Source organism: Lutjanus erythropterus, chromosome 20, assembly GCF_056507025.1.
Source record: "Lutjanus erythropterus isolate fLutEry1 chromosome 20, fLutEry1.hap2, whole genome shotgun sequence".
Classification (NCBI taxonomy): Eukaryota; Metazoa; Chordata; class Actinopteri; order Lutjaniformes; family Lutjanidae; genus Lutjanus; species Lutjanus erythropterus.
The window spans coordinates 26,214,995-26,238,220 of NC_139336.1; the positions used below are offsets into that span (position 1 = coordinate 26,214,995).

Genomic DNA, 23,226 nt, shown 5'->3' on the forward strand with positions numbered 1-23,226 from the left:
AAAAATCTTGTTTTTCAGATGTAAGAAAACATGTCTGTTTGGTACAGACCCCAACAAATGTCACAACATCACAAATTTAATGGTTTTTGTATCCCGTAAAATGAAAATTGTGATGAAAAATGATCCTTCCCACTAATCGCATCACAGATCGCAATTTCCACATAATTGCAATTTGACCATATCATGCAGCCCTAATCAATACCATCAGCATTAAGCAGCAAATCAGTCTGTCACAGCTCATTACCGGTGCTACAGTGTTTTGTCCAGCTGGAGTGTATTCATCATCAAATTCCTCTGTGAGGTCATGCAGAGACTTCCATTCTGCCTCTCTCAGTCTGCGCTTAGCTCGCGAGTTACAGGGGCCAGTACTCAACCTCTTCAGGACAGGGATGTGGCTTCCTGCAGGGACAGAGATTTGCTGCTTGGAAATGCAACGCAAGAGCTGTATCAGGTCAGAGATCACAGAGGGTTGACTTGAGGAGCTGTGGAGCAGGGCTCTGGCCTGAACCTTTCCTCCTGGGTCATCAGTGGCAGCATGTCTGGCAACAAACACCTTGGGCTCTCTGAGTTTAAGTTTGGTTGACGAGTCCCAAGAAGTGTCTGAGGTGGAAAAGTCTTTATTGAGCGACTGCAGGGATGTGGAGCGACCTTTGAATCCAGGTCTAGGCAGCAAGCCTTTACGTTGGATCAGGTCGAGGTACAAGCTCTGTGAACGGTGGCGTGTTCCTCGGAGACCAGAGCTCTTTATAGAGCCATCGAGCCCAGTTGCTGATCCCTGTCTGCTGCTCCTGAGCCCTGATCGTCCTGAGAATGTCCCTTTACTAGCAATCTGATCCAGACTCACACACCTTTTCATGCGATTCTCCATGTGACCACTTCCAGTCTCCCTGAGCTGGGGTCCTTCAGAGACCAGCTGACACACAGCCTCATCATCAGGACTGCCCACCACAGGGGTCTCCGTGTCACTCTTGTCGAGGTTTGGGTTGTTTTTTTTGTAGACGTGGACAATGCACTGGATCAGGTGATCTCTCTCCGCCTGCAGTTTCTGGACCTGACTGTTATGTTCATCCTGCAGCTGGCTGATGTTAACATCACATTCTACCACCTTCTCCAGCTGGAACACACACTTCCCACAGAGGAACTCTCCACGACCATCACGAGTCACCTCCCTGCCCAGCACATGGGACAAGATGATCTGTAGCTTCCTCTTTGCTGCCGAGCTGAAGATCCAGCGACACTGGCTTCCCACCACACGAACGCCACATATACGACACGGGTCCCTCATGGCTCCTCAGATCTTTAGATTCCCGACTCAACCACTTAAAAGGAGTCCAACAAGCCTCTCGCTGACACACAAACTGTCCAGTGACCTAACAGTCATCAGCCTGCCAACCATGGAATAGCCATCTATCATTTTCTCTCACTGCATCAGCGAGAGGAGCACAGAGGAGAATGACTGAGTGCAGAGCACTATAAGCTCTAAGCCTCTGATAATCCCCACTCCCGCCTCTATTCCACTCTCCCCCACATATTCAATCAGATCAAATCCTGCGGGACTGCTGCAGTGATCTGTGTTATGGCCAGTGCCAGACCATCTCTTGAAAACCTCCATCCAAGATGCCCTGATATTGGCAACAGGTATGAAGGTCAGCTCCATACGTGCTTCTTCATGTGACTGGTGAAGATGGAACCAGCCATTCACGCAGTTCACCCTGCGCAGCAGGATATCTAAAAATCCGCTTTAAGATTAAAGTCGTTTCTGGCAATCATTGCTGTAACACATTCCATTACACCTCTATCCTGGAGAGGTCAATCAAAGTCCTGTCATGTCCCAAAAGCATCCCACAAGGACACATTCTCTCCAGTTTTTCAAAATCTTTCGCAGTACATGCAGCACATTCATTTGCTTACCCAGACCTGACATACACTGTCCATTTCTTCTGCTTTAATAAAGACGGATGGACATAAATAACTCCCAGAGGAACTATCTCCAGACAGCATGGTAATCCAGTCTTAACACTGTGACCTGAGTCCAGACGTCAAGGCCTGATGAAGAAAGCATGGACACCGCCCAACTAGCAGCTTTCTACTCTCAGCATCAACAACACGGTACTTTTGCCAATAGCCTGTATAATGTTTTGACGACCACTGCTTCAAACTGGATTGTATTGTCTCTATACGAGGAACATTTTAAGGCTTTCTAAGGCAACAAACTAAAAGTTATCTTCAATATTTAACTACTAGGGCTTCACAAACACTAGCACAACACATATTTAGGGATGGCTTGAAGCTAATACTGATGTTGGCTCTCTCAAACAACTAAGCTGTTAACAATACATTTGTATGGATGCACTTTGCTTTGCTAGCCATCTAAAAAAATGATACTCATACTGTAAAACAAAGATTCTACTGGCATGAAGGAAGAAATACACAACCCACAACATGACTCAGCTCTGAATAATGCTGCTACTTTTTATTTCAACATTTTCACACAGAGAACTTTTAGCAGCGATTTAGTAATTGGTCTGCATCAGTCAAACATTCAAAATTAAATTTTAATAAACTGCATAAATTGCACTTAGCTGTTTTTCTTTTCTCTTCGTTGAGCTTAAAATAACTCCACACAGCTGACATGATGACAGCTCTGCTGACAGGTCTCACTCACGTTCTAGCTACAGGTCACGTGACATGAGCTGCTCATCTGTGTTATTTGTGACACATCCCTCTTTGCAACACGTCGCTCTAAGTTCAGTTCGGCATTCTAAGTGATAGTTTAGGCTAATGGATCATATCAGATTACACATTTTGTTTCCCCTGATGTCTCACCCAGTAATTGTGGACAGTATTGGGCCAATAGCAATAATGAGTATTGGATCGGTACATCCACAATCATATGTAATGACATCAACCAAAACAAACAAACACAAATCCTCAATTTGAATAAAGTAATTCATCAGATTAAATGACTTATGAAGTTGTTGCTGATCTGCCCTGTTAAAAGTTCATGCTTCCTTTGTGTGAGACAAGTGGGAGAGCAAACGATTTTTTGACCACAGTGAATATGAAAGGCTAAATACCAACAAATGAAACGGAATATTTCGTTAGATAAAAGCATGTTGTGACATTTGGAAATAATTACATCTATTATTTTTTCCAATAAATTTTGACTTATGGACTTTACAAATCTCAGACAGCCACTGGAATCTAATCCCACAAAGAGTGTAATACTAAAAATATTAGTGTAGCCTTGTCTTTAACTGTGCATGAATACCAGATTTTAAAAAGAATGAACAGACATGCCAAAAAAACAAAACAAAACAAAAAGGAACAAAATTGTACAGCATTCAAATGCTGATTTAGAATTTGAATGTCAATGTTATAAAGCGTTAAACTATTCAGTACAGCCCTATGAACTATCATCGATCAAACATTAAAATCCATCCTTCTAGCCCAATCAACAGGGTTCAGATTTAAGCTCAACATAAGAGAATAATTTTCAATGCTCCCATACAGGTTTAGTATCCTTTAAAGCCATCATGTAAAGCATTGTGGGAAACCAAGAGTCTACTCCATAGAGTAACAAACATCAGTCTAATGCCAGGAAAAAAAAAACAATTACCACAAGAAGTAGCTACTCCAGACTCACTCCTTCATCAATTAGCAATAATGACTTAAGCTTCCTTTTGAGAAACCAACATTAAGACAATCCATGAAAGCCTCAAGATTACCACAACAAACAGGAGTACTCATCCTCTTTGCTGAAGCAGGGGACAAAAATAAAACAGCACCAGGAGGCACACGGAGGAAAAAAGCAAGTCATAAAACATGCCAAAGTACATTTCCTGTGGTTCAGCAGAACTGAAGTTAACAGTGCCGGCTTTGTGCACACAGCAAAGAAAATAGCCTGTGTGCATCTGTTGGTCTGTGAGTGTTTGGGTTTGAATGGCTTGACACATTATTGTGAGCTTGCTTCTGGTTTGAGGCAAGACGGAATATGAAAGAATGACATAACAGTGATTGACACAGAAAGTCTCCCAGAGGGCACAACAAAAACAACAATAAAAGATCTAAAAAACATATGTAGATGGAAAGAATCCAAAAAAAGTACAGTGTAAGCACTCAGCCAGAAATCAGCGCCACTATACAGCAATCATTTAAAGGCACACCACAAAGATATTTGGTGAGGAAGTCTCCATAACACCAACCTGATGGTCTGGGGTTGTTTGGTCCTTCCCTCTATGTAGTTTGTCCCTCAGTGCCTGGGAAACAGAGAGTCAACATGTCATTCAAATGTCCTGTCATAAGTAGTGCAGAAATTAAGTTTTAGTTATTTAGTAAACAACAAACGTGGCAATTAATTTAATTTAGCTGAATATACCATTTGCACTCTCAAAACATGGTAACAAATTACTTAAAATCTTATCTTTATAACACTGTTACATTAAATTAATTTGAGAAGTTTAAAACGAATATCCAACATAATAAGTCATACTTCAAGTTCCTGATCTTTCTTGGTGATGAGATCAGACAGCTGTTTAACACTGTCAGCTGATGGTGCATCTGTCTGTTGGTCTGCATTTTTCTTCTGTTGGATCACAGCTTCCTGGTTCTTCAATGTGATCTTGAGCTGCTCAATGATACTGGTGTGAACAAAAAAAAAACATAGGAAACACTTAAACCTTACTATAAAAAGCAAACAAATATTAATGTTTATGTGTAAATCTCTTGTGTCCTTACTTGTCTTTCTCCTGCAGGGCCTGCTGCAGGTCATGGATTGGGCTGGGGACAGAAGTGAAGGTGTTCGGAGGGCCCAGGGCTTGGAGCTGCTTCTCCATGTTAATATTTTTAAGCTTCTCCTGCTCAGCAATGCCTGCCATCTTTTCGACCTCTCCCTCTGCTGCTCGTAGACTCTGAAATTAGGCAAAAACACAAAGTAATTCACCGATGATGACTGCTGTCAACTAGGATCTTACATTAGAAAAATATTTTTAAAAATCCTTCCTCTGCAGATTATGCTCACCAAGAAAACATAAGACTGAGGAGGGGTGTTAATACAATGACAAACATGAAACTTACAATGGACATGAATACACTTTGGTTAATATGACCATTCAAACAATATAAAGACAACAACAAGAGGCAAACTGAAATGAATGAAAGAAAATTAGAAGTATAGTCAGGTAATATATTAACATGGCACGTTACTTCATAATATCAACCCAATCAGTTCAATGGACTACAATGTTTTGACTCACCTGTTCTAGGTCAGCTATCCTTTTGTTGAATGCCTCCCGAAGTGCATCCATCTCTCGCTGAGCTTGCTCTCTCAAACGATGGGGTTCTCCTGATTCTCGACCAGCCAGACTCTCCAACGCTTTCCTGGAAAACATTCACGAGGATTATTAAGTCCCACACATTTTCATGGACAAAATTTCAAAACTGTTCAATGACTCTTCAAGAACCCATAATAAAAATTTCCATGACCATTCACAACCTACGATTATATGTAAACTTATTATACAAGTCTGTTTTTGCAAAGCTGGCATCTCACACATTGATCATTCTGTTGTGAGAATATAGACCTTCAGATGTCAACAGCTACAGAAAACAAACTCAGTGTTATACTACATTATGTGGAAGGTTATCCAGTGTTACAATTTAGTTAAAGAATTCAATGACTTTTCCAGATCTCTGAAGGCTTTTACTAATCTCATAACTTTTCCAGGCCTGGAAAACAAAATTTTGAAATTGCATGACATTCCCTGATTTTTGATGACTGTGGTAAACCTGAGAAGTTAGCACTCATATACACATTTCCTTCAACTAAGACCGTTTTTTGTCAGTACAGAAAGACTGTACAGAGAACAATACTCACGATGCAGACACGAGTAGCTCCTGTTTCTCTGCCAGCTCTCTCTTCATAGACTCCAACTCCACCTTTAGCTCAATGTTCTAAAAACAGAACACATGTAGTCCATTGTAGCACAAGATGCACATCTGGAGCCATCACACAAAAACTGGCACAAACACTAGAAAAAGACTCTAGAGATTCTCAGAGATCTTTCTCCCTGACAGATGCATTGTTAAGATAGGTTTATCTTGGAATGTGTACATAAAGATAAAATTCTTCTATGGCATTTCACTTCTCAAAATTAAAAAAAAGAGAAACACAAACAGCCCTAATAAGACCAGGAGATTCCAATGTGCTTACACCTCACTCAAACAACAAAGCAAAGGCAAGACGGCTGTTCTAAGATCATAAATGTGAGATTTTGGTTGAAGGAAATCCAGCTGTTGTTGTGGCTCAAGTTGCGATCTCAATTAGTCCTGGTTGGAAACGCTGAGTCATATGCAACATCAAGGCACTGAGGGCCCAAATAAATGTATGACAACGACATATAGGCCAATACACATTTAGCATTTAAGTCAATAAAATACCGTTTTGAATATGTCCTCAGTGGAGTCGTCACATTTCTGCTGCATTCGCTCCTCCATGAAGTAAATGCGCAGCTTCAGGTTAAAGTTCTCTTTCTTCAGAGCAGTGATTTGCTGTGGGTGATTGACAAAAATATGTTAATATAAAGAAAAAAATATAGAACAGATAACATTTTATTGAAAAGTTGTATTAAATTATGTTAGTCTGTCTAGCCCAAAGAAAACAAGGTTAGGACAAATAATGTGGGTCAAAGAAAAACTGCAGTTAAGGGGGACACCATGTTTACATGGAAGAAAAGGAGCGTGTGTATGGTTATTGTCAAAATGAAGGGAGCCCTTCATGCCTGCATGTGTGTTTGAGTGCAAATGTGTGTGAAGTGGACTGTGCATCATTGTGCTGCAGGCTGAGAACATCATACATCTGGTAATGGGGGTTGGGTAGACTGTCGGGTAGGGAGGAGGCAGAAGTCTGGACCCCTCCATAAACCTCTAATCATGCAGCCAGCCGGGCAGCACAAGCCAAAAATCTGAGCATGCATTCCACACAAATACTGAAATATAGGCTTCAGCCCACCTCAGTCCCACTCCTACACACACTCTTCATCACTGAATCTCCATAAATGGTCAATGTGGCTTGGTTTTACTCAGACTGAGGATCAGGTTTAATAAATCATAATACCCTGTTTGTTGTGGCAGAGTTAAGCTTACTGCATTACCTCATACTGAGCTCAATGTTTCAATCTATTAACAATTAACAGCATTAATAAATAAATTAAAATATCAGTCATTATCATAAGATATATCTAATATAAAACAGACTTTGGATGATCCAAGAAACTTTGTATCACTATGTCACATCAACTAAAAGCACAGTTGATAAAAATCACTCACGTTCTCGTAGTCCTTCATGGTGAGAGCTTTGATTGGGGACATCTTGTCAGGGAAGGATGGAGCTGTAACACGACAGAGTGACACACTTTTACTCATTTGAGTGTCTATGCTTTGGAGTGTGCATCTTACAAGAATAACTCTGAGCTGTTACAAATCTGTTTATTTTAGAGAGAGAAAGAGAAAGAGAGTGCAGATATGTTTTTCACTGTAGAGGCATCAGAAGCGAGGCAGCGTCTGGAGAGCTGCCCTGTTTAGACCAGTTGAAAGCAGCCCACAGCTGATCATGTAACACTTGAAGTCAACAACACATTTCACAACACCAAACTTCAGATTCACAGTTTGACAGCCTGTCAGGAGGAGGTCACATTTTTTATCATTTGCTTGTTTCTCTACTTTTTCTTGCTTAATCAGCGGCATGTTGCTTCTGTCCATGTTGCCTTCAGTGGTATGCAAATTACTTTGATATAATCATAATTCTAGATCTCAACAGATGGTTTTCATTGCCCTTAATTCATTGCTCCATTAATTCCTAGATCCAGTCTCTGACAAAATTACTGAGGAGAAACTAGGAACAAGCAAGCATCAGAGACAGGTAGTGAGACACCAGCAGGACACAAAAGGATGTGTGTTGCCATGGACAGATATGAAACCATACCATTTGATCTAATTTCTGAAATTAAATTATAATTCAAGTTATATTCAGCATGAGCCTTATTTTCCCAAGACTCTGCAAACCCTTTTATTTTTTTAAATTTCATCACTGGCGCCCTTTAAAGTAGGTATGTGGGAGAAGAAGCACAACTCAGCAAAGAAGAGTTCAGCTGAAATAAATCATTTTTCTTAGCCTGACCTCAGAGATGAGGTAGTGCCATTACAACTCAGTTAGCTATTGGAGTTAAGAAACACATTTTGGAAACACAATACCTTGTAAACTCTATATTGCTCATGCTGGGCATTAGGGGTGTCAGAACCTCCATCTTAAATCAAACATCAATCACAACGAGCTTTTAATTTCAATAATCAAAATCAAAGGCAGAATTGGAAAAAATAAAATAAAATAATAATAATAATTCTCTCCACCTTGTCCTACGTATGGTCTCAAACCATGACCTTAAAATCGAAGTTACATCAAATTATGGATACAGAAAATCATGACACCACTCTAGGGCATCATTCAAAATTATTTAGTACTCGTGTCAATACGGTACCTGAGTGTCAATATCATATATAATCAAAAAAAATATTAATTTCAACATCTTGCTCTACACAACCCTTCACTCATTTCATAAAAGAAGCCAAGTTCTAGTAGTTGTAAAGCAATCTTGCTAATTGATTTGCAGCATTGTCCACAATGGCCAAATAAATCATGGTATCAACGGTTTAGCAAAATCTCTGACAGCTGACAAATCTATATCATCTCATGGTAAACATCATCACATCTCTAATAAACTTTTATTTTCATAATGCCGCAGCCATCAGTGTTTTGCCAGCATGTCTCTGTGTCCACATGACCAATTTGACAGAAAGCCACAGATGCTGACCTATATCTATAAATCAGTTGTTTACTGGCTTGCGTGGATTGCTCCTATTCTAGCCCTGAGTATATTTGGTGGCACACTACAAGAGCTTGACAATAAATTAGAAACAGGACTAGCTAATTAACATCATCCAGCTATTCCCTCATCACAGCTTTGGAGACACAACTGTGGGAGGTCACAGCAATGATTCAACAGCAGTATTAATTAATACACAGGGGGAGATGCAACCTGAACAAGAAAAAAAAACACACAAGAGAGAACAAACAAAGGTTTTACTGTACCTGTCATACTGTCTGTGGAGTAGTCTCCCACATCTATGGAGTCTGGCAGTCTGCAGCTGGGGACAGAATCATTTTGTTAGCGCTGCAGCCGAGTCACCGTGAATATTATTACATAAATCAGCTACATTTTCACCACATTCAACAAGACATCACATTTTTAAAAATCACAGAAACCAAAGCAAGCACTGCTCTCTGTCCTTGTTCATAGTACGCACATACACTGATTATTATGGTTTCTGAACAACACACATGCACTGTGTTTATGTATTACTCACGCTGGCCAGTTCCACTGAGCCTGGAGAACGCTCCATAAATAGCTTAAGAATGACTCGCTGCCTCATTTACATCCACTCTGGCAGAGACCCCTTCAGACAGTGTGTGTGTGTGCGTGTGTGTGTGTGTGTGTGACCATGTGCCAGTGGCAGCCTAGCTCTCATGTTCAGACAGACATAAGGAGAGCAAACAGAGAATCGAATGGAGGGAGAAGGCTTTCTTTGGTAGACAAGTAGACTTTTGTGACTCTGATCAGCTAAGCATCACACAGTGACAGGACAGTGGCGGCACTCACAGACACGGCACAAAGCACCAAACATTGGCAACACGCATCTGGATCACAGTGACACGAAAGGAGCTGGGGTTGTACTGCTACAACATAAATGTATCACTTGCACGTGTAGTAAATAAATGCTGTTTATTAAGGATTACTGTGTGAAATTCTCCTGTCAAATCTAGTTTTAAGACGGATGCTTCACTAGCGTCAACAAAAACATGAACTATTTGGCTCCAAGCTCATGTTCCTAAACCCTGACCTTTGTGTCTAATAATATAATGTTCAGCATTGAATAACTTCCTCCCATACCTCCCCTGGCACTAGAAGCACAGCCACTCTGCTGCTTCTCTGGTGTATTCCTCTGCACAGGTCTATGCTTCAAGCAAGATTGGTTTGTTTAATGTCTACACATCGAGATTTTAGACATGTTATATAATTTAATAGACTGTGCTTTAGCTAAGCATCATAGGAATACAAAATGTTATAACTAAAAAAATAGAAACATGGATATGTATTGAATGATGTATGTGCACATTACATTTTTGTAGAACAGGTCTTGTTTTTGTCTTGCTGTAATTTATCACTTGAGACTTCTAAAAAAAAAAAAAAAAGCTACTCAATATTTTATTTATCTATAGAAAATGACACAATCCAATTTGCCCATTTCCACTCGAATATCTGTGAGTGTTAGATATACACTTAATTTAGAGCTTCCACACTGTCGGGCTGCAACAATATCCATAATGACATACTGTTCTTCCCCATCTATGTTTTGCTTTGACACTGATTCTAACCTTAACACTATAAAGCTAACCAACAAAAGGGAACAAAGCACATTGCATTAAAGTGGAGAAGAGTATATACAGTACCAACTGACCTTTTTCACAGCAGCCAGATTGATCAGGGGTGTAAGAAAGTTTTTTTTGATGCTGTACCGATTATCAAAACATTACTGTGATATCAAAATAGATGAAAAGATTTGTGGAAGTGGTTCATTTTGTGTTAACCCCAAATGCAAGATAACAATGTTAGCAATCTTCATTGTTCTGATTCTAAAGCTGCAACAATTAATCGAATAATCAATTATTAAATTAATCGCCATCTATTTTGATAATCAAGGACCAAAATTCTCCGATTCCAGCTTCTTAAATGTGAATATTTCCTGGCCTATTTTACTCCTATTTTGAACCTTCCACCTTCACCTTGAGCTTTGGGGAACAATGATCTGCATTTATCACAATTTTCTGACATTTTATAGATCAAACAAGTGATTGATTAATCAACAGATTAATCAAGTATGAAAATAATCGCTAGTTGCAGCCCTATCTGATTGTATAAAAAAAGCACACTATCAAACAAATATTTTATGGTGCTGCATTCTTTATACTATGACAGTTTTACTAAAATTAGATTTAAAAATATAAATACAGAATTTTGCTTACGGTATCGCTAAGTGAATCAAAATCTCTGTATGGTAATACACATTGTACCATTGTGCCACAGTCTTGCCAATACACAGTAAAGCAGGGAGAAACGACCAAAAACAAACCTCACAATATTTTCACCAAATATCAATTTTGCAGGGATGACTATTGGTGCTTTCAAAAAATATTAACACAATGTGATTTTTGATAAATTATCAAGTAATGTGGATATACAGTAACAATTAAGTAGATAGGATTAATGGCAATTAATAGAACAGCTACAACAGTCTGGTTAGTTCATAACATAACATCAGTTTACTGTAATGCAGACTTTATAACCAGAAAAAAACAAACAAACAAACAAACAAATGCTACAATACAGCAATATCCAAAGCCTGAGCCAATATCTAGTCTCATATCACAAAATCAATACAATATGGATATACTGTCAAGCCCTAATGTACATCCCTAATATTGATATGAAATAGTATGTAAATACAGGTGTTAACAATGATACTAATTAAGGTCCTCTTACATTTACTTTCCAGTAAGTCAGCATGTACAGTAGCAGCACCTGACACCGTTTGACCTGAATGCAACTGTATCTTAATTAGTATCATTGGTTTGTCCTGAGTTTACGCTACTATTTCATGTCAAGTGGCTGTTGTGTACTGAAACTACTCAGACCCCTTGGATTTTCACCACAACAAATCACAGTAAATGTAAGAATGATTTTTTGACAGTGCTTAACAACATATTAAAGACTCTTTAATGTCAAAGTGGCCATATATTCCCTGACAAAATGTGAAAAATAGAACATTATAAAATATGAGCAGCAGGGGCACAATAATCCTCTACATAACAGTGACTCAATCCTAATAATATTGTGTTGACAATTGTTGCATCACTGAGGTTTCACATGCCAAGCAACCCCTTCCTGTGTTAATGGAGAGGAAGCACTCAATAGCAAAAGCCATGATAAAACTGAAAACACCAAATGTAAACGTGCAAAACAACTTTCATAGAAACCAGCCCAAATGAAACTCTCTCTTAAAGAATAGATGTTGTCAATGTTACTGACACGGTTTTGTCACTGCTGCACTTGTAGTAACACCTACAGCACCCAGTGGAAACAATGTAAGTCTGTAAACAGTGACTTCCTCTTTTCTTCCCATTTTGTTCAGCTGCCAGAACCAAACATGAAAGCTCACAAACGCATCACTTACAGTGAAAAACAACAATAACTGAAGCGACTAACAGTACGCAAAGCTATATTTATTAAATTCAAAGAGCAAAGTGAATCAGGTTTCAGAATAAGTAATACACACCACACATATCAGCTAACGTCTTGGATTACTGAGGGACGCTTACCACCTGGGATGACCGCGTTTACACAGGATACAGCAGGGCTAGGGTCAATTAAAAAGGAGACAACCAAGGACACGACAAGCTTGACACAGAGATGCTAGAACTAGCTTTTCAGTGGAGCAGAAACAGCTATATACTAGCTATTTTCTGCAAACGCTATGCACTTGAGGAACAGAGCTAATAATGCACAGTTCACCTACCACAATCACACTCTTCTGTCATGTCATGATGAGCACGCAGGAAAAAAAAGGAAATAAATAGGACATGTTAACTCCACATTTTGTACAAAGAATGCAGCGTCGCTGCTTCAGCCTGAACCCCGCTGAAAAAGAAACTGGCTCTGATAATTTCCGCTTTCTTTCACTCTCTCAATGACAGGTCAACAAGCCGAGCTACCAATCGCAGCGATATCACAGCAACATCCACTGAGCCGAATGTGATTTATAACGGGAATAACTACTGAGCATGGCAGGCTTTCTGCACCAATGTTTCTAAAGCACTTTTGGTGTCATTTTGGTTTTGGTTCCAAGGATTTTCTTATTTCGGTGTGTTATTTCTATTGAGTGAAACTATTAGGATTTTTTTTAATGTAAAGATTTGGCTAATTTTTACAAAAATAATGATTTCCACTGAGTCAAGCTATGCTGCAGACACAATCAACTCAAACTGAAAGATCAGTGTCCTAACTTGTTCATTATTATTAAAGTAGACCTTACAAAATATATGACAGGTGAGACAAAGCAAGAGACTCTTTACAAAGTGGAGCACACAGTGTAAACAGAAACATAACCTAATAAAGGACAATAAATAACTAAAGAATAAAATAGATTTTAAAAAATAAAATAACTGAGAGGTCTCTTCTAACCATTTTAAAGCATCAGTGATGTTCAGTAATTTTTTTTTGGCTGTTTTCTTGTGCTAGTTCTTTGATGAAATCCACCAATAAGGGTTGTGTCTCACTATACTTACATTTATAAACAAAGAATTTACCTAAAAGTAATCAGCAGAAATTCAATTTTCATCGATTATGATTCTAAATGTAATATCATCTCTGGTAAAGTGTGAGAAAGACAGCGGAGATTTAGCTAGCTACTAACTTAGACTACTACTACGAAAATAACTTAATGTTTTCACAGATAAATAATTATTGAAATCAATGTTACAGCTACCTATTAGCTAATTAGCTAGCTGTTATTCCAGTATTAAACTATGTTACGTGTGAAATTTTACAGCTAGCAAGTTGATATGTGGTCGTCCAAATGTTAGTTGACCTACTAACTTACAACCAGCAAAATAAACCAGACTAACAGCTGATGTTAACTTAGTTCATTTCTCGTGAGACCTAACGTTATAAAAGCTGCAGCTTAACACTCGTAGTACACCTGACTTGGCTAATTCGGTACAGCATTAACTTTATATCAAATGATACATGACAACTTAAGTCTTTCTGTGTTGTTCCAGTAAGTAGTCACAGCCCATGTAGCGGTACTAGTTACTGCTTTCGGATTAGCTAGCTTCTAGCTATAACGTACAGCAAAGCTCTTACAAGCTAGCGTTAGCTCGCTAGCTACTGCTGCTAACGGAGGTTTACCTTCCGTTGATGTCCACGGGGAGCGTCAAATCGTCCCCCACGACGGAGTCCATGATATCAGTGAGTTATTTTGTGTCCTATTCAGAATGAAAAGACATTTTACAGACAAGACGTGCAGTAAACTTCGAAAAGCGGGACGGAATTCAAAATAGTCCAGGCTACCGCCATCATGATATGGTAAACGTCACCATTGTGCACGTTGGAAACTGTTGTCGCCTTCAGGCTGTGTGGGAAATATTTGAAACACAGCAACTGAAACAGCACAGTAGACGCTTTATAGTGAGAATTATGACAGTGTAAAGCTACAAAAACACAGCTGTAATTATTTTTCTACGTAAATCCTATCTCAGTATTTGTTGACAATGGTGTCTGAATCTAAATTTATTGTTCACGACTTAAGAATTAGGAATTTTCGAGGAGCCGAAAGGCAGCATGAAACTGGGTGGATACTGGGACAAAGCGATTGGCCAAAACAAACACTTTGGGGAGGTACATAGGAGCTCAAAAATAAAGTCGCTCTGACGTTGTGCACCTTTGGTCTTAAGCATATAGTCGTGTTACCGCCTCTGACAGCACACTTTGAAAAGCAACTGACCTGTTGTTTTCATTTAGCCTTATCCTTAAACATCGGAAGTTACTCCCACATTAAAGGGAAATTACCACACGGGGGAAACGTGTAAAAAAAAAATAATAATAATTGAGAAACATGACTTCCCTCATATAAAGTTGTAAGCTCTAACATGATGTAAGAAGTTCATTGCAAAATTGTGGAAAATGTTAAACCTACCCACAAACAACAAACGACTACATTTACTTTCAGAGCTGGGAAGTAACTAAGTACAAATACTTGGTTGTTGTGCTTAAGTAGGTTTTTCAGTTATCTGTTATTTACTTGAGTACTATATTTGAACACAAAAAAAATTCTACTCCTTAGATTTTCAAAATAGGCTTTCTACTTTAGATTTAATGTAAGACGAAAACAGCGTAAAAATGCAACCAGCTGAAAATGGCATAAAATACATAACAAGACTTTACTTAAGGATGTACTACAATATGCACAATAAATCTATCAACAAGAAATGCACTTATATAGTAAATATGATACCAGATAATTTTCAAGAAGCTTAATTTTATTTACTACCTCTTTTACCAAGTGATTCATAGTTTATTTATTATTTGCTCTGCTTTTTGTTTTTGATCTTTATCCCAAGTTGTTTTACTTTTCATATCACATTATGTACCGATGTCATGTTAATGGTATGAAATCATACTCGAGAAGAATGGCAGGTTTTTGATAATATTTACTATGAAGTCTAATGTTTATATGTTTTCATACTGTCACATATTGTAAATAACAAAATGTTCAGTAAGACTGTTAAAGGGAAGATAAGTTTTTGTAGTGGGTCCAAAAATTCTAATCTTGTCCTTGACATATAAATGTCATCACCGTCAGATACAGAAACATATTAAATAATACCTCAATAAATTTCAGAGGTAAATAGATTTGTGCCATGTGTTTGCATCCTCAACAACATTTGTATCTAGCTCTTGGATTATGCACTGAAGCAGTGTCAAAGTTAAGTCGTGTGTTTGTGACATATTCATCAAAGAGTATGCTTAAATATAATTTATATGTGTGTGGTGAGTGTGTTGGGTGTGTTGCACGGTGGCACAGAATAATTAACATTTGCTCTAGTGAGCTAATTATAACATTTAGTGGGAATACAGTCTACAGTAACCACTACTGTCTGCATGTTTTATTACCAATTTAGCTGAGTTCAGTGCAGGGCTGAAACATCTATAACTTGGTGCAAACAGCTGGTTCAACTGCACATGAACTTTATCCAGACAACAATAGCGACATCAAGTGGTGGAACTCTTAATTGCAACAGGCCTATAATTGGATCAGGTCTGTTCAGTTACTTTTTAGAACAGCCTGATTTGAATAAAGTAAAGTACCAGGGGGCCGATCATTTAGATTCCCTATGTCTGACAATGCACCATTTTATTTTTTCTCCAAGTTATTAGTTTTCGAAGTAGATTGTTGTTTTAATAAACACAACGTTGCATTTAGCATCATTTTTCATTCAGTTTGCGTCTCCACTAAGTGCTTAACAACAGATATAACCAATGATGATCATCTAATAAACTCTGTAAACACCTATAAACTTAGGATTGTTGGATTGTTATTTTTATACATTTCAAATTTTAGACTTATACTTGTGAACACTGTTTTTTTGCAGTGTAAATATTTTATACCTGTGTGCTGTAAAATGTTGACGACTCAAAATGTCAAAGCAATTTACTTCCATAGATTTTTTTTTTTGTTTTGGGCCCAACTCAAACCTAATTTTTTAAATAAACTAAAGAGAAAAAAAAAGTTCAGTCTTCAGTCCAATCTTTGATTGAAATAACTTACTTTTCTTCTTTAAATAAAGTTGAATCCTTTGTGTTCTAGAAACTCAAAAACTGGTCACATTAGCCTCAACATTTTATGTTTTTAAGTGAAAGTATTAAAATACCACTACTCACATCCACTTTACTTAATATATTTGGAAATACATTTTTTCTTTTTTGAGTTTCTAAGACTCAAATATTCAAGGTTATCCAATCTATTGTAGTAAGTTGAAATTTTGAGTTTTCTCTATGTTTTATGGTGCACATGGAGACTGTTAAATGCACTTTTCATCTTAAGAAACATAACATAACAACATGCATCAATAAAAATATTTATGTATGTTGTTTATTTGCACTGTTCTTCTCATTTTATACAGTTCTCACATACCTTTATTGTTAGTGTCTTTATCTTATTTACTGTATCTTAAAGCTATTTTTTTATTCCTTATATATTAGATATTTTTTCTATTTCTTACACGGCACTGTTTCCAGACAGGGATCAATAAAGAGCTACTGCCTGATACCTAATCACATAATCCAGCAATATTAAAATGACGTGTCTCTGTAAAAGTCTCCATACCATAGGTGTGTTGCACAACCACTGTCCCACATCACAACCCTTTGCATTTGGTAACATTATAAAAGTACTGGCTGTATGTGTAGAAACACTTGGGGCTCTAAGTCAATTTTCAGACCGTTAACTGTTAAGATCTTGAGTAAGCAAGAATGAAATTAGGCAAAAGATATACTTATTTTATACTAACTGTGAATTGAGAGCGACATTAGGGTTTTAAATGTCATGTTAAGAGGTACATATTTGGACCTTTCTTAATCTTTCTTAAATAAGATATGTAAAGTAATGATCCACACACAAATTGAAAGTATTTATTGAACAAATGGACATTGAACAATGAATAAACAGTAGACAGATAAAGGATGTTGGCACCAGAAATGGTCTTGTTCAGAGTTTGATGACTTGCTGTATTTGGCTGATCTTTCCAAACAGACTTTAATTAATTATAAAGGCAACAGAAAATCTTTGCTCCAAGTCATGTGTACAAATGTGAGGTATTCTTAGCTCGTTTTTTTTTTTAAATGTCTACAACAGATTTACAAAAAAGAAGAAACAATTTTCACATATTTGCATAATTCTTTAAAACACAAGTTATAGTATAGCACAGAGTCCTGGTACAGTACATGGTTGGTTATCATAGAGGAAAAAAAAAACAACATAAAGCAAAAATAAAAAAAAATAAAAAAATAAAAGATAATTAACATTGCAATAAATTTGTTCTCTGGCGCCCCAAATTTACACATAAAAAAATCTATAAACTCCAAGACCAGTTGGGCAAACTGATATAATAAAGTTGTCAGAAAGAGTAGTATTGCTTCAAATGACAGAAATTTGCTCAGTCTGCAACCACGTTTAACAACATTAAATAACATTAAATTAGCAAGAGGGGATCCACTGTATACAGCAAGTTTTTTTTTTTTTGCACAATTATACACACTTGTGTCCAGCTACAACAAAGAAAACTTTTTATTTATTTAATTAAAACTATCTCCACTAGTTGTGTTTCTAAAAAATATTACATACAGCTGTGGCGGGGCTTTGTACAGAGAAAAAGAAGAAAACTTTATTCTTAAAAATACTTCAAACCCTGTGATTTATACTGGATACAAAAGGAGTTTTTATAGTTATCTCTAAAATATTTTCAATCAGAATAAGCGTCTCTGAAATGCAGCATTGAATAAAGGACAGATGTAATTTTGGATGGGATATTACCACTATAGTGCATTATGGAAGCTATGGCAATATATTATATGGACTTTTTAAGCAAGCATGCACTATAAACATCAGAATATTCTAGCAAAGTGGTGTAATTACAGCACTATGGGTAGCACCTTAGATAATTTACTTAGCACCATGCATTAGAGAGAGGATGGGATAGAAGATGGGGCTTTTATTTTGACACATGGACCCTCTCTCCTCTCTCCTGTGGCTCAGTTCTCCTCTAAGGAATGCCTGTACCTGTAGTCTGTCTACTGTAAAAAGTGGGGAAGAAGAAGAGACTCCTGGTCCCATGTGGCGCTGAGTAAATAACAACTATTACCTTCCTATTTTTTTTTTTTTAACATAAGTAAGGAAGCAAGGAACTGACACGCCTGATTTCACACTCCACAGTTGTAGAGACCTTAATAAAACACTATTGAGAACTAGAGCTCCATACTTTTTCACTCTGACCTCTAATCTCCACAACCGCAGATATTTTCCCTAATCATCAGTGGCATCCGGTTCAAAAATGTAAGAGTAATAATACGTATAGCAATAAGTATTTAATGCACCGACTCTCCGTGTGGACGGCTGACTGGGTGCCACTGGTTTTCCCGTATTAGGGAGAAAAATGAGAGTCATGGTTTCCCATTTTTTGGAGCACCAGTAAAATACAGATGTGATTTCTGAGCCTGCCTCTGGATTAAATTCACAAGGAGACGAGCACCGAAGGCAAATAAAAATGGCACCCCTGAAAAATCCTTCCATATAAAGTTTAAAATATCAAATTATCTTCTCATTTTCTATTGCACTTGAAGATTTTTTTTTTTTTTTTACATAAGATATACATGTATAAAAGTTAATAATAAGCATACATATATATGTACATTTAACTGATCCAAATTACTTTAATTCTTCTCTTCTAACAGAATTGAATTCCTGGTATTTCCAAAATAAAAGTACACACAGTATACAGACTGTATACAGTTAAAAAAATAAGTTACTCTAAAGTCCGCTGATTAACTTGGCCTTGTTTCTCCCTTCACTTTGCAATGTTCCAGAGAGATTGTGTGGCGTAGAGCCTTTTTTTCTCCAAGCGGGCGCACATATGGAGATCCCTCTTGAAGAGCGTGAAGAAGCTTTTTAGTGCAAGAACTCCGTTGCTCCTCCTCAGCTCTTCTGTGTCCCCCCTGCAGCTCCCCGTGCTTCCTCCCTCTGTGTCTGCAGTCCAATGGGAGTGTGGCAGGATCTGTTTGGAGGGAGGCTTGTACTCGCTGGGATTATTTTGCCATGGATTGGAGGAGACTGCTCCGATCTCCACGCCTGCACGAGGGCATCACCTCTGGGTGACGATCCATCCCTCCACGGCCAGACGACTCACACTGCAACCCTCACAGGAAGCAAACAGGGCCTACTTCTAGGTGGTAATGTGAGCCAGGAGTAGTGTTGGGGAGGTTGTAGATATCGACCACAGGGAGCAGGGTGGGGTCCAGGGAGTGGAACACAAAATGGGTCTGGTGCCAGCGGCCATCTTTTATCTGAAACCCAGATGGACAGGATATGTTTTAGTCCACAACATGACCGCTGCAAAGAGGGCAACAAGTTTGAAAATCGAGAATGATGTCAACTAAAGGACAAAAGCCAAATGACCTCATGGGCTCTGTCTCTTGCCTGGCACAAAGTGGTGTACAGCACAGCTGTTACTGCCATTTTCTGACCTACTCAGTTGTCATTTTCACACCCAGCTGTGTAGGTAGAAAATGTAATTGTGCCCATCTGTGTGCCCATGATGTGTTGTTCTTAAAATGAGTGAAACAGTTTGGAGTAAAACAACCATATAAATCTTTTCTTCCATCAGAACTGTCTAAAAATATAAGTTCCTGTATCCTCTGGTGAATTTCTATAGTTTCTAGTTTTGCTGCTTTAATATTAGCAGTATTTGGAGCACTGACATTGATGTGCACATGGAAATGTGCAAACTGTTCAGGTGATTTCTTTATTGTGTGCTGTATTGATATCTGAGTGTTGTCTGAGCGTTGATGTCTTCTGTCTTGTCAAGCTCATAACTGTGGTTTTTAATTTTGCTGCTTAAATATGAACAATATTTGCTGTGGTGACATTACTGCATGCATGGAAACATTTAAAATGACTGAAAGCAGACTTTTAAATCATCTTTTAAATGATGTTGAGAAGTCCAAGCTTTCCAGGTTTTCTGTATTATGTCTTGTATTGATGTGTGTTTTTTACCATTTGCTTTACTGATTAGAGAGGCTGCTTTAATGTAGTAACATTTCAATGCCTGCAGTAATGTCACAGCTGTCATGCTGTTGAGGCCAGTTTTTATGATCCAGCATGCAGATTAATCGCAGTGCCTGCATCACCACAAGTAGATGATTTCAGCACTTCTGTTCACTTCTCCAACTTGCTGAATCCACTGTTTAAACAGCAATGCACCAAGAGACTAAATACAACCCTTTGTCACCTTCTGCCTTACTTAGCCACCGGTTTATGCATTGTTTAAATAGCAAATCGATATTCAACATGCCATAAATGCACTTGCACCATGCACTTTAGACCATTTACTATAGATCATCTAAATAAGGCCCCTTGTTTTTACCCAGCAGGTGTCTTCTAGGACTTCTGGCTCGAGCTCTCCTCCTGACTCGAACACCTCCCCACTCCAGGCCTTGAATCTCACAGACGCCTGATCAGCTGGCTGATCCTCAGCTGGCCTCCACACCGAGATGTTCAGGCAGTGAACAATGATGTGCTGCACCGCCTCTGAGCTCAGCAGGTGCAGGAAGTTCAACTGGACTCGGCCAACGCTGATTGTTGGCTGCTCAAACAGGCAGAAAAGTTAACAAGTCTGGTTAGCAAGTCTGGTATGTGCTCATGTGTCTAATATTCTGTAAACGTTTTAATCCTCTAGACTTTGCTGATGAAACTGGGGTTGTTATTGTGTCCTAAATACCTTGGATGCTGTTATTGGTTTTAGGCAAGTCTGTCCACCTCCAGTAAAGTTGCAGGAGACTTCAATTGTATCTGACGAGCAGCCCAAGTTAGGGTCAATCCAATAAGTGCCTGAAAACATAAACACATGTGGGATTAGTAGTCTGAACATGAAATTGCTCGCCTTCTCTGTCTCCAACACAACACACACACACCCTCACCATCATTTAACTTCTGTTCACAGCTGTGCAGGTCCCTGCAGATGCGGGCGGGGTTGTCCCGAGTGCCCAGTGGGTTCTTCAGGCTCTGGATCAGGTTACTGAGGTAGTGGAGGGTCTTAAAGATCTCTGCACCCTGGTCCAGCATCGGCAGGTCCATCACTGGCTTATTCTGGAGGACAGACAAAGAGATGAGCCTGGGCAACAAATTAAAAGACGTAACAACACAGAGAAATGTTGTCATTACTCCACTAACCTCAGTCCTGAGTGGGGTGTGTGAATCCATAAACAAAAGACCATCTTCTTTCTGCAGCAAGATAACAAAATCTTATTTAATCAGTGCCACTGTACACATTACAGTATATCTGAGCAACTTTAAGCTATTTTGGATGGAATCAGCATCAGTGTGACTTACAAATGATAGGGGGATACCCGGGCGGCCCTGAGAAGAAAAAGAGTTATTTAGACAATGAATCATCCAGCTCAGATCATCAAATGTTTGTTTTGACCTATAAAACCTTTATAGGTTTTTGTTAAACCTATGAAAGAGGAAAACTTACTGGAAGTCCAGGGGGTCCGCGCGGTCCAGGAGATCCCTAACAAAATGAAAAACATACATGCTGGATGAGGTTATGTTGTCAATCTAGTGTCTGCAGTAAAATAAATATGAGTTATACAACAGAAAAAAAGACAACGATATGCAAGCATACCCTGGGTCCTTGCACTCCCTGTTTGGAGAGAGAAAAAAAAATATTTTCAGCCTGAATATTGTCATCAAATCCACTCTTCTCACAGTAGACAATGTAAACAAAGTGTAAACAACTAAGATGAATAGACATGGTAAGAACTTACAGTCTCTCCACGATTGCCCTTCTCTCCTCTAGGACCCTGTGAAGAGACGCACACAGTCAGTTGGTTGTAGAATAACAGCAGAGAGAAATGTTAAAGCATATGTCAATCAGTGTAATACATACTGCGCTGCCATTAGGTCCGATAAATCCCATAGGGCCAACAACTCCTCCTCTGCCCTGATGGAGAGAAACAGGAGAAAAGGAATTAAACAAGAGTTTCAGCACACAGATAACAGATTCCTGTTTTATCCTATGGTGTTTATTTTAAATATTTATTGTCTTTGTTAATATGGTACTGACCTGAGCAGGATCATTTTAATTTTGGGGACAATAAAGGACATCTATCTATTTACACACCTCAAAAGAAAGAATGCATAAAATATTTTCAGAGGTCTCTCTTTTTGTGACTAATGCAACTCAGAGGAAGGTAATTTACCTCACAGCTACACTTTGTTCCAAGATACAAGATTACTAGATCGATATGTTCTCTCTTTTGTTCTTTTAAACAAAGATACTCATTGTCCAGATAGACCCAGGCTCAGTTGTAATAATTCTAGGGATATCTAAAGATGTAAGGAAACTAAAACAGGCAAAACAACACCTCCTGGCACGGGGCCTTATCACTGATAATCCTATTATTTTGGAAAAATGAAGAAGTTTTATTGAAACTACGGCTCACAGAACTGATGGATAGAGCTGACCTTAAGAGAATCCGATTCATCATTAAAGACAAGTTAAAAGAGTTTGCGAAGGTTTGGCAACATTTAGCCTCTCATCTTCCAGAAGGAACCGAATCTTAACTGCAGTCTGGGGTTGGGGTGGAGATGAAGTAGATACGGGGGGAGCCTTGGGTCGGTTATTAGGGGTGGGAATCTCTTGGCACACCATGATTGAAGAAGGATGGCAAAACCACATTTTGTTATTTTTGAAAATTAAGCTTAACAAGATGTTCAGCGCGT

The 23,226-nt window shown here is 38.4% G+C and overlaps 2 protein-coding genes across 2 annotated transcripts in view; both read right to left on the reverse strand.

The window, feature by feature from the left end:
• Positions 1-14,289, reverse strand: part of cdk5rap2 (CDK5 regulatory subunit associated protein 2) — a 58,317-nt gene extending 44,028 nt beyond the window's left edge. Inside the window, exons 1-10 of the mRNA XM_084746712.1 lie at positions 14,079-14,289; positions 9,146-9,201; positions 7,327-7,388; positions 6,439-6,549; positions 5,876-5,952; positions 5,256-5,379; positions 4,738-4,910; positions 4,493-4,640; positions 4,206-4,259; positions 245-1,069 (exon numbers count right to left, since the gene is read on the reverse strand). Coding sequence (XP_084602838.1) covers positions 245-1,069; positions 4,206-4,259; positions 4,493-4,640; positions 4,738-4,910; positions 5,256-5,379; positions 5,876-5,952; positions 6,439-6,549; positions 7,327-7,388; positions 9,146-9,201; positions 14,079-14,131 — 1,683 coding nt within the window. The 5' untranslated portion in view covers positions 14,132-14,289. The remainder of the gene's footprint in view (positions 1-244; positions 1,070-4,205; positions 4,260-4,492; positions 4,641-4,737; positions 4,911-5,255; positions 5,380-5,875; positions 5,953-6,438; positions 6,550-7,326; positions 7,389-9,145; positions 9,202-14,078) is intronic.
• Positions 14,290-17,346: 3,057 nt separating this feature from the next.
• col27a1a (collagen, type XXVII, alpha 1a) overlaps positions 17,347-23,226 on the reverse strand; it is a 110,509-nt gene continuing 104,629 nt past the window's right edge. Inside the window, exons 52-61 of the mRNA XM_084745830.1 lie at positions 22,391-22,444; positions 22,269-22,304; positions 22,127-22,144; positions 21,977-22,012; positions 21,832-21,858; positions 21,673-21,723; positions 21,420-21,588; positions 21,221-21,330; positions 20,867-21,085; positions 17,347-19,787 (exon numbers count right to left, since the gene is read on the reverse strand). Coding sequence (XP_084601956.1) covers positions 19,641-19,787; positions 20,867-21,085; positions 21,221-21,330; positions 21,420-21,588; positions 21,673-21,723; positions 21,832-21,858; positions 21,977-22,012; positions 22,127-22,144; positions 22,269-22,304; positions 22,391-22,444 — 867 coding nt within the window. The 3' untranslated portion in view covers positions 17,347-19,640. The remainder of the gene's footprint in view (positions 19,788-20,866; positions 21,086-21,220; positions 21,331-21,419; positions 21,589-21,672; positions 21,724-21,831; positions 21,859-21,976; positions 22,013-22,126; positions 22,145-22,268; positions 22,305-22,390; positions 22,445-23,226) is intronic.